This window comes from Zingiber officinale, chromosome 9B, assembly GCF_018446385.1.
Source record: "Zingiber officinale cultivar Zhangliang chromosome 9B, Zo_v1.1, whole genome shotgun sequence".
In the NCBI taxonomy this organism is placed as follows: Eukaryota; Viridiplantae; Streptophyta; class Magnoliopsida; order Zingiberales; family Zingiberaceae; genus Zingiber; species Zingiber officinale.
Window position 1 is genome coordinate 5,854,153 of NC_056003.1, and position 18,692 is coordinate 5,872,844.

An 18,692-nucleotide genomic window follows, 5' to 3' on the forward strand; every position below is an offset into this window, starting at 1 on the left:
TTAATTGGCTTCTAGAATGTGATGAGACACTAGACCTTCTTAGTTATTAGATCAATAACCACTTTCTAGACAAAGCCTCTTAAGGAAATCAAACATTTAATTTTCTCACTGAAAGCCCTAAGCCTAATTAAAGTTCAATTTATACAAGATTTGGGAACCCAATACAGGTTCCTTCCAACTGGATTAATTAAAAATTTCTTAAGGGCATATTTTCTAGATAGTTTTCTAATTTGACTCCTATGAAATATAAGATGTCGGCTTAGTCTATTATAATTTTGGGTTTTAACATTTAAGCATGAACGATTTGTCAAGTCTTCTACTTGTACTTTCAATTATCATTTTATAATTTTAGTTTATCACAATCTTCTACTGGCCAAAATTTATCTAAAATCAATTTCAATTCATTGTTTTCTTTTTCTAGCATGCAACAGGTTTTTGATAGCAATTTAACAAATTTGAACATCTGATTAGGTGGAAGAGAACGTACCTGACATACCTGGTCAATTCCCTTATCCGTAGCTCCCCCTGAAGTGCTTCTTTCTTCCGATGTCGCTTCCCCTTCATTGACGCTCTCGATGCTCATTTCGGACGAGTTTGCTTCGTTTTCGTCGTCTTGATGACTTACACTTTACTTTGTTAGTTTAGCTTCTGGACCAAGGTTGTATTTATAGCCTTGGTCAGGGTGCCTAGAAGGGTTCCAGGTGCCTCGAAGGAAATAAAATTTTATCCCTTTCGCAACGGATCGCTGTCAAACACGATCTGGATAATATCACATTCTGGCTGCTCGGACTGGTCCGGGCGCTCGAACCGGTCCAGACGCCCAGATCCTAAAAGTAAACAATGTTGACTTTTTTCGGGCTAGGCCCTCTGCTCCGGTGCTACTCACCTCGGTCCGGGTCTTCCGCTCCGGCTCTGCTCTCTTGGATGATTTCGGCCATCTGGAATAGGGCTCACCCTAACCCAACTTCTGGTCTTCTCCTCGAGCAAGCTTTCGCTCTGGCTTCTCGTCTCTCGGAAATTCCTCGTGCCTCCTTCTCGTTCGCCGCATACTCTTCCACAGCATCTCGTCCCTTGGGCACATCGAGCCTATCGACTCTCTCCCATGCCATCATTCTCGCTAGCTGTGTCTTTTGCTCGACTTCCTGTGCTCCTAAGCTCCTACACACTTAGACACAGGGTTAAACACAACAAGACCTAACTTAACTTGTTTGATCACATCAAAACAACCTCAAGGTACCAACAATATGTTGCTCCAATATTGTCGCACCAAATTTTTGTTGCAATATTTGATGGAAGATGAAGTTCAGAGACAAGTGATTGAAGCCAAATAATTTCTGGCATTGTATTTATTATAGATTTATATTCTGCCTCAGTGTTTGAACAAGATATTGTAGGTTGCTTTTTTGAATTTCATGAGATAAGATTTCGTCCAAGAAATATTGCATATCCACTAGTAGAGCGTCCATCTTCAGGAGAACTTACCCAATCCGCATCACTATATACATGTAAATCTCGAGACGATTGATAATATAAAAGAAAATCATGTAGAATAGTACCTTTAAGATAGCAAAGTATTCTTTTTACATTATCCCAATTTTGTTCAGTTGTAGCATGCATGAATTGACAAGCATGATTTACCGCAAAAGTAATATCAGGGCGTGTGATAGTGACATATTATAAGGCTCCAACAATACTTCGATAAATCTGTGGATTAGACAGAGCAGGAGAGGATGAAGTTGGAGAGTTATTTATAGCAATTGATGTAGAGACCGAACGTGCTCCATACATTTTGGCTCTTTGAAGAAGTCCAGTAATGTATTTGCTTTGAGAGAGAAGATAGTCATCCTCATGTAGAATAAGCTCAATATTAAGAAAAAAATGAGCAATACCCAAATCTCGAGTAAGAAATTATTGATTGAGAAGATTTAATAAAGTTATGATACCCTTATGATCATTGTCAGTTATCAGAATGTCACCCACATAAATAAGAAAAAATATCACAGATCAATCATTATATTTGTCACATAGAGATAAGTCAGTCTTTGATCCAGAAAATTTTTGAGTTTGTAACCAATTAGATAGTCGATGAAACCATGGACGAGGAGCTTGTCGAAGATCATATAAGGATTTCTTAAGTTGGCAAACATGAGATAGAAATTGTGGATGAATGAACCCAGGTGGTTACTATATAAATATAGTTTCCTCAAGATGACCATGAAAAACGCATTTGAAATATCTAATTATCTTATAGGCCAATTAAAACTAACAACGGTTGGATTGTAGAATTCGCTAGAGGAGGGGGGGGGGGTGAATAGCGATCGAAAAATTCGTAACAAATTCAAGTCGAGTACGCAGTGGAAATACGAAAGACACAATGCTAATACAAATCAATTTTACTTGGTTTGAAGCCTTCGTCGACTCCTACTCCAAGGCACGCACTCGTCGAGTGCTTTGGTTGGGCAATTCACTAGTAGTTCGCAAAAAGGATTACAAAGATAAGTACAAGAATTCTTAAAAGAAATACCGACAATAATTGAAAAGAACTTGAGCTGCAGGTTGTCGGAGAAGCTTCGCAGTGTCACAGGAGCAGAGCGCAACAGAGCAGTCATTGAAAGAAGTTGTGTATTTAGTTTTGGAGGAAGGCTCCTTTTATAGGAGTGCTCCGGGCGCCCGGATCCCTTCTGGGCGCCTGGACTGTGATATTGGCCCAGCCAATCAGCGTGCTCTATGTTGCGACGAGGATAAGTTTTGCCTTTCGAGCGCCCAAAGCAGTTCCGGGCGCTCGGACCACCATTTTCCAGAAAATCATTTTCATACAAGAAAATGTTAGTTCGAGGAAAAATACAATTTATATTACCTTGCAAAATAAAGTGTTAGCATAATTATATTCAAACAGAGTAGTAATTAGATTTTATCTCACCGAGACCATAATCTAGTCACGATTTCAACTTAGATTCCTGAAATGGTTCTAAGTTGGATCGACGCCTACTGTTCCCTCGAACGGGGAACGCGTCCTCACCAAGTCACTCCCTCCAGTGACTTACCTTAACTTACCTGCCAGACATCCAGTCAGCCCGTCTACCTGTCTGGACTTCGTGCCAGCTATCTGGACTACTAGAAAACTAGGCTTTTGAGACAAATATTTTAGGACAGTCACAAAATTCGTCTCAAATACTAAGTAATTAAGACAGTAATAATAGACGTCTCAAAAGTTTACATGGAGACATTAATTTTAAGACAATATTTAAGATTTTGTCTCAAATTCAACTAAATAAGACACATAATAAAGACGGTTAAAAATATAATTATATAAGACATTCAAATAAGACGGTAAAAAAATATTTGTCTCAAATTATCTTGAGTATGATTCGTCGGAATGGTCACGATAATCGTTACAGACTCTACTGTTCCAGTTCCAATATCTTTTCATGGAACGGTCACGACACGGATCGAATATATATATATATAACATAGAAGAATACATCAACAAATTTAACTTAATAAAAAATTTTAAGCTTATTAAAAAATACATCAACAAATTTAATTTTTTAACATAGAAAAATACATCAACAAGTTTATTAAATATCTACGTTGATATAGTTAAAGGTTTTAAGTTTTTTATTTTAACATTAAATTTACATTAAAGAGGTTAGATTTGTTTTGTCTACTTTAAATTACATTAAGTTATTAAATTTACATTAAAGGTGTTAAGTTTATTTTAAGGTTTGATAGAAATATTAAATTTACATTATATATCTATGTTATTTATCTGCATTAATATAGTTAAAGGGGTTAGGTTTTGTTTTGTTTCTTTCGTGCAACAAAACAAAATGCGACAAGCAAAGAGGGCGACGAGGGCATGGAGGCAACGACGATCTCCACGGCAAATCTCAGGTACTTCTTTAGTTTTTCTCTTCTCTCCATACAACCTATTGAGGTTGCCTCTCTTACCGCATCTGCTGGCGTCGCGTGGTTGCTGCCGCTCGTCGACCCCTGCTCCTGCCCTGTCGCTATGCCGCACAATGCTTTGGCCGCGACTCTTGCTGTGCACATGGCCATGGGAGACTCCTGCTTTTCCAAGATCACAGGGCGGCCAAAGCATCGCACGACAAGAGTTGGCAGTAGACATGGGCGGAGCTTACCCAAGCCCTGGTCCCATAAAAAATAACAGCCTAGTAGGATACTCACCTTTATTAACAGTGTATCCCACATAGAATAGGAGATATGGAATCGAAGAATGAGTTGGAGACTGATCTTGCGGTTGTATTATTTTTATGATGAAGACAAGTTTTGAAATAAAAAATCTTTGTAATAACTTTCGTTTGCCAACTGCTATTATTTTTATTTAATCAAGTCATTCAAATTATTTCAATACAACTTACAATTTTATTTTTTTTCAAATTGTTGCTAATTCGAGATAGATTGTTTGATGTCAATTTAGTTAACTGGTCTGATAATAAGTAATAACATCGGATGTTTTCTTATGTGTGCTTTTTTAATCTGTTTCTATCCTCTTTTCTACTTGTAACTATTTTACAATTGTATCTGTTTAGCTTTTATATCAGTTGTATCAGAAAAATGTAGGACAGTTGGCACAATTTATAAGCGTTGATATCGTGAAGAGTTGATTACAAGAAATACTATGAAGCTATTAGCTATACCTTATGTTTTCAAGTCGTCGACAAGAAGAACTACAATGTAAATAGGACCGGAAGGACTTCGATGCCTAACTTTAAAATAAAAGTATGTATAATTATAATATACTATATTTTTCTAGTAACAAAATTATAAAGATTTGTCATTTTTATATAGTTGGCAGCTGATGGAAAGTCAACTGATCCCTTAACAACATACATTGAGGCTCGTTCTAAAAATGCAGTTCTAGCTGATGCCGAGGCTGCAAATTTAATAGTAAACACATTCATTTACAATTCTTATATTATATTAGACATTATCATTTTGTTTACTTGTGAAGGATCTATATTTATTGATGTTAATAAACATCTAGGGTCAAATGCAAGAAAAGTTATCAGCGGTACCTATTGAGGATCAAACACCTGAGTTGAGACAGAAGATTTTCAATAGTTTCATGGGAAATCAAAGTCATGGTTATGTTCGCACTATGGGTTTAGGTCATAGTCCTTCTGATATGCGTACTCACCCTTTGTTATCCAATGAACATTCAAATGAGTTAATAAAAATGGCTACGGAGAAAGTTGTAGCAGAGTGTATGAAAGTAGTGACTCCTATTCTAAACCAAATGAAATCTCAAATAGATGCACTTCAATCAAAGTTAGAGAATCATGAATCCCCATTGACTCATCTTGGTATGGAATCCGGTGAATTTAGAAATCAAAAGGTATCTTTACTTTATTTAAATAACTGACTTTTATAATGAATTTTGATAGTTTTGTGATACGTACATTATTTTTTATTTAGGTTGCAGATAATATTATTTCACATGAACAAGGATTGTATAACCAACAGGTACATTGGTAGTTGTTTTCATAAGAAGTTTTTTTAGTTTTATTAACAATTTTGGTGATGTAGTAGTGTACATATTTTTAAGCTGTAGATAAATTTATTTTACATGTGCAACAACTTGAAAGACACAAAGATATTGACAAACACATAAATCATCATTTCTTATTACGAGATGAAGAGGTTTGTTTAACTTGGGGTTGTTTATGTTGTATATATATATATAGTTGCAAGAAAAAGGATTATGTGTTAGATGAAGAGATTTCTTATTGAAATGTTCTATTTATTGATTTTTTTTAACAGTATATATTATAAATCATCTTTACCTCTTATAAGAGTTTTTTTTTATGTTCAGGATTCTGGTGAAGAAGGATTATAGAAGTTATCTCTAGATCACAAGGAGTTATTCTTTAGACTTTCTTTTATGTAACTTTCATGGGAACAATTGTTTTTTTTTGGATGAATGTTGGATGTACTTCAAATAATGATTATAGAATTTTATATTGTGGATATCATTTTTAATTTATAAAAAGAGAATTTTTCCTTTTGTTTTGAAATGACAATTTATTAGATTTAATCTAGATTAATTTGTATAATAAATGTTCTTTAAAGATTATTAATTTTTATCATAATTGTTGCATTTAACAAGTTAAAATATTAGGGACAGTAATTTACTGTCTTCACTTCTATTTGAGATAGCACATTACCATCTCAATTTAGTGTCTTTAGTTTTTTTCATAGGATAAGACACAACATTTGAGACAAAACAATAACTGTCTTAAATACTTTTGAGACAATTAAATAACTGTCTCATCACCGTGTTAAATAGTATTTGAGACAGTACAACTGTCTCAATATTTTTTTGAGACGCTTGTATTAGGGACGACTACATTACTGTCTCATCACCGTCTCAAAAATATTTTGAGACACTAAATTTATAATTTAAGACACATTTTGTTGTGTCTCAAAAGCCTAGTTTTCTAGTAGAGTGACTTACCTTAACTTACCTGCCAGACATCCAGTCAGCCTGTCTACCTATCTGGACTTCGTGCCAGCTATCTGGTCGGCCCGTTGATCTAGCTGGACTTCCCTGCAATACTGAGTTAGAACAATAGATAAAATAGTAAGGTAAAATAGAATTCAAGTATAACCTAGGGTTATCTCCCCCTAGGGTTGTCTAACTTTACTCACTAGGACTTTCATTGTCTGACTTCACTCACCAGGACTTCCTCCACCTGGCTTCACTCGGTAGAGCCTGACTTTACTCACCAGGACTTCCTCCACCTAGCTTCACTCGCTAGGGCCCGACTTCACTCACTAGGACTTCCACCACCTAGCTTCACTCAATAGGGTCTGACTTCACTCACTAGGACTTCCACCACCTAGCTTCACTCACTAAGGCCTGACTTCACTCACCAGAACTTTCACCACCTAGCTTCACTAACTAGGGCCCGACTTCACTCACCAGAACTTCCACTACCTAGCTTCACTCAATAGGGCCTAACTTCACTCACCAGGACTTCTCTCCTGTCTATCCTTTGGATAGGACTTACCTTTGCTAGTCATCTAGTCCTGAGTAGACTTCTCTCTTCCAAACACCAAGTCCTGTTTGAATTAACCCTTGGTCAAATTGACTAGACTTAGGTATATTATCAAACATCGAAACCCTAGAGGTCGATTGCACCAACAACAGCTATTGATAATAATAGTCTGACAGATATAATTTTGATGACTGGGCAAAAAGTGTCATTAAAGTTAATACCTGGTTGTTGACTAAATCCTTTAGCTACAAGTCGAGCTTTGTGACATTCAAGAGAACCATCAGCTTAATGCTTAAGACGGAATACCCATTTAGAGCCCACAACATTCATTGAGGAAGTGTGCAGAACTATACTCCATGTTCCATTTCGAAAAAAGTGTATCAAATTCTGTAACCATTGCACTACGCCAATTTGGATCATTGCTTGCTTGTGTAAAATAAGTTGGTTTAATAGACTTTGAAGAGACCACTAGAGCTCATGGAAGTGGATATCGAGTTGCATTTGGTGGGCAATGCTCGTAAATGTCACTAATGGGAAGCATGCAACGAGGAGCATTATTATCTGAATCACTTGTTGATGGCAACGAGGAAGTAGACTGACATGGTGATGTAGATGACGGACTTGCATTATCCGAGGATTCAGAACTAGAGAGCATATTATCTTCGACCGGTGAGGCTTCCAAGATTGGAGCAACAACCTGAGGTGATTCTGATGGTATAGGGGAGTTATTGGAGAGTTCTAGAGCAGGACCTAGGATGCCATCACTTTTGACAATATTAGGTGGCATCAAGAAGGTGCCACTTGTATCTGAAGGAGAGATCAAAGAAGCTACCGAAAAAGGGAATAGAGACTCATCAAAAATAACATGTCGTGAAATATAAATTCGTCCTGTTAGTATATGCAAGCAACGATAACCATAGTACAAATTGCTATAACAAAAAAAAAACACATTGTAGTAAACGAGAGTCAAGTTTGTGTTTAGAATAGGGGCGTAACCATGGATAAAATGCACAACCAAAAATTCGAAGTAAAGTGTAATCAGGAGTTTGATTATAAAGTTTTTCAAAAGGACACTTATGATTGAGCAACGGAGTAGGAAGTCGATTTATGAGATATATTGTAGTGCTAATAACTTCATCCCAAAATTTATTCGGAACCGATGCATGATGAAGAAGAGGTAAGGCAGTTTCAACTATATGTCTATGTTTTCTCTCGGCAGAGCCATTTTATTTTGGAGTGTAAGGACAAGAAACTCGATAAACAATTCCACAAGAGACAAGATGACGATGGAGAGCTTGATATTCGCCTCTCTAATCATAATAAAAAGAGAGTATTTTACGATTAAAATATCGTTCAACTTGAATTTGAAAATTATAGAATATATCAAATAAATTAGATTTCCTTCTCAAAGTATATTTACTAAAATGATTAATGAGGTAACATAATATTGGAAACCTTGATTAGACAAAATAGGCGCAGGACCCCAAATATCAGAATGAATTACTTCAAGTGGAAAATTAGAAACATGATCAGATGAAGAGAAAAGTAGTTTATGACCTTTAGATTCCATGCAGCCCTGCATGAATGAGGTGGAGAGGAGATAATGTAAGTAGGTAAACCATACCTATTGATGATTGACTGAACAATACGAAGGGAAGGATGCCCAAGTCGAGTATGTCAAGTCGAGAGGCCATTTTTGATTCTCCCATAATATACAATAGCATTTGTTCCTCTATCCTTTATAAGATAATAATTATGATGAAACTCAAAAATGACATTATTATTAAGATAAAACTGATGTGTAGAAAGTAAATTTTTAGTGATAGATGGAACATGAAAGACATTGTGCATGTGAAAAGTTTGATTAGATAAATGAATATATGCGTTTCCAAGATTAGCAATTTGTAAACCTGGACTATCGCCTACTTGAACCGTATTTGAGCCATAATATGATATTACGTCTGTAAAGATATTATAATCTAATGTGACATGATGAGTTGCTCAGTATCAATATACCAATTAGTAGATAAAAACTCTGGGGTTTTACCACAAGTAGGCACATATGAGAGGATTTTATGATATACTTGTGAAATAAATGGTTGTCTCGAGGCTGTAGGACCACCAATGAAATTTGAGTTAAATGGACTAGGATATTGAATATCAAAATGTCCATTTCCGAGACAAATTTTACATTTTACCCGAGATCAATCAAGTCTTTTAGAGCATATATTTCTAGTATGATCAACGATGTGATAAATTTGACATTGGTCTGAACTTTACTTTTGGCCTCTTTGATGCCGTCAAGTATTTGACATCTAAAGTAAAAATAACTTGTCCGGCAGCAACTATTGGACGACGTTACAAGAAAGAGCTTCTACCTTGTGGTTGACGGTCGTGGAGAAAAACCATAGAGATAGAATTGTTAAGGAAGCTTTTTTTTTGTGGAAGAGAAACATAGAGATTAAGGAATATTAAGGAAGAGGAAAGAGAAATAAAGAAGTTGGCAGTAGAAGAAAACAAAGAAGAACAAGAAAATTAAAATACGTATGAAAGAAGAAGAGGCTTGAGAGAAAAAATAATAAAAAGGATTCACTGTTTATTGGATCTTCGCCTCAAGAAGTTGAGGGAAGATAAAAAGAAATGGCTCTGATACCATGTAAGAAGAAGAATAGAGAGAAAGTAAGAAATAATATAAGCAATAAAATCTATTGTTCATTGATATTTGTCCTAAGGACAATACAATATATAGTTGTTGCTCGGTCGACACTCACTCCTCACTCGCCGTTTTGCCCGGCACTCATTATGCTTGATTCACTTGACCGCTCTGCTCGGCACTCTCAGTTCATGTTTTTGCTCACCGCTATTACTTGGTCGCCACTCACCGCTCACTTATAGCTCTGCCTGACACTCATCACACTTGATCCACTTGCCGCCCGGCCCGGCATTCTCAGTTCGCATTTTCGCTCACCGTTGTTGTTCGGTCGGCACTCATCGCTTCACTCGCCACTCTACTCGGCACTTATCGTTCGCGTTTCGCTCACCGCTGTCGCTCGGTCGACCCTCGCCCGGTCGCGATCATGGCTTTGCTCGTCCATCATTCTTTTTGTTGCCAGGTCACGATTTACTGTCTCTCGGTCGCCACTCGCTCGGTCGCGCTCATGATTTTGTGCGCCCATCATTCTCTTTATTGCCTGGTCATGATTTACGGTCGTTCGGTCAGCGCTCGCTCGGTCACGCTCACGACTTTGCGCGACCATCCTTCTCTCTATGGCCCTGTCGCGATTTATGGGCGCTCGGTCAGTATTTTTTCTCGGTCGCGATCATGGCTTTGCTCGTCCATCATTGTTTTTGTTGCCAGGTCGCGATTCATTATCGCTCAGTCGGTATTTTTTCAGTCACGCTCACAACTTGACTTGTTTATCACTCTTTCTATTCGCCCGGTCACGATTCATTATCGCTCGGTCGGCATTCTCTCGGTCGCGCTCACGGCTTCGCTCGTCCATTATTCTCTCCATTGCCCGGTCGCGATTTATTGACGATCGGTCAGTATTTTTCTCGTTCGCGCTCACAGCTTCGCTCGTCCATTATTCTCTCTATCGCCCGGTCACAATTTATCATCGGTTAGTCGGTATTTGTTCAGTCGCGCTCACAACTTGGCTTGTTTATCACTCTTTCTATTTGCCTGGTCGCGATTTCTCATCGCTCGCTCGAATCTAGTGAGTCACTTGCTCGGCATCGCCGCAGCTATTCGTTCGATGTAACAAGACGAGTTCAGTGATCTGATTCAACATTCGGTACCGGTTCTGTTTGGGCTTGGTCTAGTCAGTCGAACTTGCGCCTCCTTCGACTAGACTTAAGGGGTAGGCTTGTGATGTAGATACAGTTTAGGGCAGAGGAGAGATTAGTGGAAAAGTGAGGAGTAATTTGGTAAAAGCATAGGTAGGGCTTTAAGAAGAGGAGACTATAGCATGCATGAGAGGGGGGTGTTTTGGTTTTGGGATGCTTTTTCGTGGATTTGCGCCGCCGCCACCAGAAAACATCCTCCCTCTCACGATCCTCACCAGCGCCGACGCCGACTGCCGGCCTTTGCCTCTACTCCTCACCGCCGACCGCCACCTTTCTTCCTCTCCCTCTTCTCCGCGCAAGGCCAGCCACTGCTTTCTTCTTCCTCTCCTCTCCCGTTGGACACGTTGTCGTCGCCACAAAAGGAATGCTGCCTTCGCGACAGCTAGCCGCCGCGCCTCCTCTTCCTCGTCTCCTTCTCCTCCTCGCGACGCCACCACTGACTCGCCGCCTCTCCATTTCCTTTCACCCTCTCGCCGGAGCCGAGCCACCCCTCTTCTCGCTCTCGTGCACGCCGCCATGGAGGCCTATCGTCGTCGGAACAGAACCCTCCCCTCTTTCCCCATCCTTACGCAGCAGCCCCGCTAGCCGACAGTCATCGGGCACCGCGGCCTTGCTTGCCGGCGCCTCCTTCGACTCGTCACGCCTCCACTCGTTGTAGCCTCTCTGACCAACAGCCCCCGCGCGCCAACAATCCACGTGTCGGCTGTCCTTACGTCGATTTCGTCTCGGCTCCGATTCCGTCTCGTTGTGTGCCGGCCTTCGTGCCGTTATCTCGTTCCAGCTTCGTGTGTTGTGGTGTTTCAGCCTTTGTGGCTTGGTTATTGTTGGGCGCCACTGATTTGACCGTATTCCGCTCCTGTTATTATCCCAGTCTGCGTGCCGGTGTCTTATCCCGGCCTGCGCGTCGATGTCCTATCCTGATCTATGTGTCAATAGTGTAGCCCGACCTGCGTGCCGATCTTGTGTCCTGGCCTGCGTGCCGACCTAGTGTCCCGGTCTATGTGTTGATCTTGTGTCCCGACTTGTGTGTCGCTAGTATCTCCCGGTCTACGTGCCGAAGTCTTATCCCGGCCTGCGTGCTAGTATCTTATCCCGGTCTGCATGTCGTCTTCTAGTGTCGTGCTATGTTCTGCTTCTCACCGTCAGATCCAGCTCTCCATCCCCATTGGGCATCGTCTATTCTTCCAGGTCGCGACAACTCGAGTCGCGTCCCATCCGAGGGTGCCCCCTGGGCCAGGGTACGTTCTCCGTTCATATTTCATATGCATTTTCATTATTTTATGGCTTAATCTGTTACTTATATGTTCGTTGGATCAGCCTCGAGCCTCAGGATACTAGGGACCGGGGGGACCCGGTCGTTGGCTGCAGGTAGCTTTGATCAGAGGACTTCCGAAGATTTGGTCAACACGGAAGCTATTATCTCAGCATACCCTCCTCTGGGACGTCACGACTAGGTTAACATTTCATCCACCTCCCCCGACGGTCTGTCTGACTCAACTTTCAGACGGGATTACACCCCATTGTTCCAGCGTCATTTCTACCGGTGATGGGTGTAATTCCTTGCCGCCGCGAACAAATATGTTTTCTATCTACTAAAAAAGAGATCTAGAAACAAGCCTTTTTGTTTGAGCGAAAACAGAGGCACACTTTTCCCACTGATCAAGGAATGAAGGCGATCTAGAAAACTTTACTTCCAGGCTCCACCTTAATTTCTCAATCCAGTCTGGTAGTGAAACGTAACGGAAGTGGAACACCAATACCACGGAGAATGATTGTGAGACGCCATCCCCTTAATTCACTAAACCGAAAAAAAGTACTCGTTAGGAACGACTCTCCTCTCTCCTCACCCCTCACTCCACATACGGAGAGACCAAGATCTAGCACAAACTGCCAAAATCTCTAGAACCACGTTGTTTTATTTTACTGAATATTTATATATATATATATTGAGATATAATGAACGAGTAGGAGAGAAGCTAACAGGCATCATGGAGAGACAGAAAGAGAGGCCCAGTAAGCGAGAGAGGAGTCTCTGTTGTTTGGTGAGCCTCTTTGGACAGGGTCGTAGTTCTCGTAGTCTATCATTAGGAGTAATTGATTAGCAAAGATAAAAATAAGGATTAATTAGCTGTAGTACACAGGGTTAGTCCCGTGTCCTGGTGCGTGGACTTAGTGGAGCAAGCACTAAAGTCAACTCATGCTGATCTAAATGATATTGATGCTTTAATAGAATTTTAGATTTTGTTTGCGGAAGAGATGACCTAGTCCAAGGACAATTAAAACATAAACACTATGAGACAAACTAAACTGTTAGAAACTTCAGCTTATAATTTTACCAAAACAATTAAGTTAATTCACGTTCTAGCAGATATATGCAGAAACAGAACGACTGTAAATATCGAAACATGATCTGATGTTGTGATTCCTATAAAAATAGACAAAAAGAAAAGAATGAAAATGCAGAAATAAGTAAAATTATACGATTATGAACCTCACGTGCATGAGAAATCTACCGCGTGCAAGTAGATTTTATCGGATCTTGTCGGAGAAGCGCGCGGCTGGATCGCCGGTTGGTAGAAACGGTTGGGGTTGGTTGGAAAGTGGATAAGGAGATCCGCACGAGTGTGACTCTCTCTTCAAATTTAGCAATCAAATTACATCCTCCTCCTTGCAATCATACGATATTCTCAAATCATTCACTGCAGAAATTTATATTCTTCCACTCATTCAAATGCCCTCGTTTGATTTTTTTTTTTTTTGGATTTTTAATTGATCTAGAAGCTCTCCGTGATTTAATATATATATAAATCCCTGTTCTCCTTACTGCTAGCTTTGGCTTGCTGCTAAATTGAGTTAGGCAACATTAGAATTGCCTCGGATCTGCATGCTATAGTGCCTGATCTCCACAGCTTGATAAAGATCCATGGAGGAGATCCTTCCTCCAGGGTTTAGATTCCACCCCACCGATGAGGAGCTCATCACTTACTATCTCACCCGGAAGGTGACGGAGCTGGGTTTCTCCACCAGAGCCATGGCCGACGTCGACCTCAACAAGTGCGAGCCATGGGACCTGCCGGGTATTTTTAGCCTCTGTTTCTCCATCCTCCGACGATGACAATTTAGTTATATGGATGAACTGATTGTTCGGTCTGAATTCAGGGAAGGCGAGCATGGGGGAGAAGGAGTGGTATTTCTTCAGTATGAAGGACCGGAAGTACCCGACCGGGCTGCGGACGAACCGGGCAACCGAGTCGGGCTACTGGAAGACGACGGGCAAAGATAAGGAGATCTTCCACTGCGGGGTGTTAGTGGGGTTGAAGAAGACCCTGGTGTTCTACAAGGGCAGGGCTCCTAAGGGCGAGAAGACTTGTTGGGTCATGCACGAGTACAGGCTCCACACCAACTGCCCCACTAAGGTTTAATCTGTTCACAAAATCATTCCCTAATTAACCCTTCAAACCTTTAATTTTGTTAGTTAATTGGTTAATTAATTTAAGAATTAACTGCGTGTTGGATGCACAGGAGGAATGGGTGGTGTGCAGGGTGTTCAAGAAGAGCTCCACGGCGAAGAATCATGATCACCCGGATTCCCTCGCCATGCCTGCCTTGCTCGAATCGCCTTGCAACACCGCGTCTCTGAGCGAACTCGGCGAGATCGACGTCTCGGCGTTCAACAATCTGGTGCACAATTCTAATCCCAGCTCCATGGCGATGCAGATTAACGAAGGCATGTACGGCGACAGCGGCAGCAACGTCAAGCTGGACGACGTGAACATGCAGACGAACTGGATGATGAACGGGCAGGGCTCTGTTCCGTGGGCTGCGGCAGCTGCTTTGTTTGGAGCAGGCTTCGCGGCTCCAAATCCGGCAATGCTGAAGGCCTTGGCGCTCTCCGGCCCAGAGCATCCGATCAATGCAGCAAGTGTGAGTCATTTTATGGCGCAAGGAGCTGCTTCTTCTTCTAAAGGGGTGGGCTGTGCAGAACAACAACAAGCGCAGCTATTCAATCAGGAACCAGCTTGGAGGGACTACTGATCAGAAGCACATTACATTTGGGTTAGTTTTGTTGTTTCTATTTACCATGAACGTGTGGGTGGATCGATGACGAAGGTCATGACCATGAACCCTGTTACTTGGGCAGGTCGCAGATATATATAAAGCAATTGTGTACAAAAAGCACAAATACATATAAATATGATGTGTATTAGTAGCACTAAATGATGTTCAAGGCCAATACTTCATGTAATCCGCTCTAGTCTAGTCTAGTACTCTGGCTGTGTAATTGCTGCAATTTAGTTGTATGCTATGTTATGTGACTTCATACATAATTACACAACTGTAATTTTCCATTAATGAAAGGGGAAAATGAGCAAATCATGCAACGATGCAAGTGCAGGTTAAAAAGAATAATAATAATTAGGAATTGCAAGGGGGACGATGAAAAGGAAATTCAAATGGCTTATTGTTCAATGCCATTGGAGCTTACGAGGTCAATGACAAAGATACGATGAGTTTGCAAAGAACCAAGAACAAAATATAGTTAGCACTTGCCCGTGTGCGGAAATATATATTGAATCTGATGATAAGTTTAGATATTTAGTAAATTCATTAAAAAAAAACACACAGTTTGGAACAGCAAATATTTTGTATGTTATTATATTTAATTCATATTTCAGTAATTTACATAGATATAATAAAACATAGCAAGATAAAATATATTCGGTGCATGCAATTCATCAGACCACGCTGCAGGAATTACTGATTTAGCAGTGAGTTATTTCATCACTAATAAAACAATTTTAGTCGCTAAAAGAATTTAACGACGATAAATATTCGCCGCTAACATTGTCTCTATTGGCCTATCGTAGATCATATTTAACGACAAAAGCTAAGATTTCTTCATTAAGATTAACGACATAACATAAAACGTTGTCAAGATGATCATAATCGCTTCTAATATTCACCCAGATTAGTGATGAATGGGCACATTTTTGCTGCTAAATTCATCCCCTTAGTGACGAATTGGCATATATTCGCTGCTAAAATCCATTCTCGTTAGCGACGAATTACACATAATTTGTCGCTAACCATTTTTTTTAAAAAAATCCAGTAGCGCCACGATACATTTCAATAACCCAAGTCTCATTAAGGGATTCGCAATGAATTCCCATTAATTCATCTCTAATCCTATTATTAGCGACGAATTCATCTGAATTCATCGCTAACACTATTATTTTTTTTAAAAAATAATTTTATTTATTTGTATTAATATCCTATATACAAATTTATAACTCACAATAAAGTCACAACATTCAAAAATTTTACAACTCATAGCATTCACAAATTTATACTCATATTTCACAACATTCATAAAACATCATCAAGTTTACAACTATAACAACTAGTAATACAAGGAAATAAAGGTTGAGGAGGAGGATGAAGAGGTGGAGTTCAAGAGGAATCATAGATCAAGGATTGTAATGTTTCAAGTGTTAATTAGTTAAGAATATATTCAAAAATACCTTATCTTGATCTCATTAATGCTAACTAATCTTGAACGCTTACTAACTGAATTTGGATGTTTACTAACTCTTCTTCTATGTCTTTTAGTCGTTGATTTGGATGAGGTGACATATGAAAAAGTGGACATAATTAGCTTTGGCCAACTTTCAAATCCTCTAATATATCTGGAACGAGTACCAAGGACCTGATATAGCTTGACAATAAAATACCAAATTATGCAAATTCAATTCAAGAATAAAAAATAATCATAACGAGATGTGCAAGTATATGAATATTACTAAAAGTCCTTCACAAGTAAATGACACTTGTGCATATACTCATGAATGCAAAAAAGATGAATTCGAGGCTTTTACATTTCATGATGATGCAGATTATACTAAATACTTCATATGAGGGTGTCTGTTAATATAGAACTTAAATAATAAAGTACAAAAGTAAAACAAACGTGTAATTGACCTAGTATTTCAATACCTAACTCATCAAAATAATACAAATTTTGAAGATAATAAAGCATATGATATGATGATATCTTGAGTATATGGATAAAATTAAACTTATCTGAGTATCTCAAATGATCAAGATGAAACAGCCAAATACAAGCAAGATGAAGAAATATTCAAAAGAATATGATGAAACAATTCAATAGAATGAGTATCGCGGACTTGATCACAAACTGCATCCGCAATTTAGATTGGATTAATGTCATTTCCTATATGTTCTTGTGTTTGAACATACTTATTATGCAGTTTCACTATATCATCCTATAAATAACAAATATGTTAAAAATATCATAAAAAATAATTATGTACAATTAATAATCACTAAATAAGATCATAGCATACCTATTCAATTTTTACCCTTTCCCCAATCTACCCTTGAGTTATAATGAGTTTCATTAAAAGCGATGATATGATTTTTTTTCTCTGTGATTGATTGGTCTGAAAAATGAATATGTTACTATTTTAATCGACAAAAAATATACAATAACTATAGAATTAGCATTTACACCGTTGTAATTATATTGAATGAATGATTTAGAACCTCCACGACGGTTATATAGGAGTTTCCCTCGATATTTAGGATTTGTTGCATATTGATTCTAATCCGGTGATAAGGGCCCACCCCTCAGAGGGTCATGCCCACGGTGGAAGTCAAAGTCTAAGCGGTTGATGTCCATGTGTCGTTGGCCAGTCGGACAACTCACTTGCCCAACCGGGACAAAGAAGCACCAATCAGATATCACCACAGCTTGGTCAGACACTGAGCTTCTGACGCTCAAAACAAGACATACGTCGAGCGGCCATCTCGCTCGGACTTACATCAAACCTTGGAACCGGTGAAAAAGGATCACAGCGTGACAACGGGGCTCTGACAGTGAAATGTTGGCCGCTCGGCCAAAGGGCTAGACCACCCGAACGGCTAAGGGTTGGTCGAGCGGCCATCCCGCTCGGTCCACTGACAGACAAAAGGAGGATCATCCGATATCCTCGTTGGAACTCGCGCCACCCATAGACGACATGGACAAGCAGAGGATCGTACGACGGAGGCTTCCACTGTCATGTCAGAAATATGCTCGGGTCATTGAGGTATGGTGTCAGGAACGATTTCATGACATGTCTTTTCATGGTAAGTTTTGAGAAGCGTGCATGTCTCGAGGAGCATGCACGAGATCCTTCGGAGTCCTATAAAGGGCCCCAAGCTTCAACGGAGGTATATATACTTTACTGTAGTCACTGTTACTCTACTACTTTGTTTCCTCGCTTCTTCTACGTCGCCGGTGACTGACTTGAGCGTCGAAGGGTCATCGTCAAGGAACCCCTCCCTGGCTCGGCACTGACGCTACTATGGTTGTAGGTCCCTCTAACTCGGAGTCCACTAACGGTCGACAGGAGCGCTACGTCCCCAGCATCCATTGTCTCGACTCTTGGACAGGATCAAATTTGACGCCATCTGTGGGAACACACCCGCATCTGAGCCGAGAAGATGGAAGATGCTGGACGACTTCACACCGTGACACTCACCCAGGAGGAGCTCAACTTGCTCGTACAAGCTCGAGCACAGAAGATAGTCGAGCAGCGGTAGCAAAAGGTGCTAGCTGATCGATTGGCGCAACAAGTGACATCGACATCGGGGGGTCTAGCGGTGCAAGAGGACCGACCGGAATAACTTTCCATTTGGGGACAAAACAGATGGCCGACTGGCACCTATGGAGAGGCACCGCCTGCCTCGATACCGTTCCACCGGGCTTTGTTCCAGACGGCCTCGGAAATCGCGCAAGCGAATCAAGAGCGGAGATCCTCT

The 18,692-nt window shown here is 40.1% G+C and overlaps 1 protein-coding gene across 1 annotated transcript; it reads left to right on the plus strand.

The window, feature by feature from the left end:
- The first annotated feature begins 13,681 nt into the window (after positions 1-13,681).
- LOC122024649 (NAC domain-containing protein 79-like) lies at positions 13,682-15,221 on the plus strand. Its single transcript, XM_042583308.1, has 3 exons — positions 13,682-13,945; positions 14,028-14,284; positions 14,391-15,221. Exons 1-3 carry the CDS (start codon positions 13,792-13,794, stop codon positions 14,901-14,903), a joined length of 924 nt encoding a protein of 307 aa, XP_042439242.1. The 5' UTR covers positions 13,682-13,791; the 3' UTR covers positions 14,904-15,221.
- Positions 15,222-18,692: the final 3,471 nt, after the last annotated feature.

Coding starts and splice junctions, on each gene's coding strand:
- LOC122024649 (XM_042583308.1), top strand. CDS start 13,792: ATGGAGGAGATCCTTCCTCCAGGGTTTAGATTCCACCCCACCGATGAG. Junction 13,946..14,027: donor CGAGCCATGGGACCTGCCGG/GTATTTTTAGCC, acceptor GTCTGAATTCAG/GGAAGGCGAGCATGGGGGAG. Junction 14,285..14,390: donor ACACCAACTGCCCCACTAAG/GTTTAATCTGTT, acceptor TTGGATGCACAG/GAGGAATGGGTGGTGTGCAG.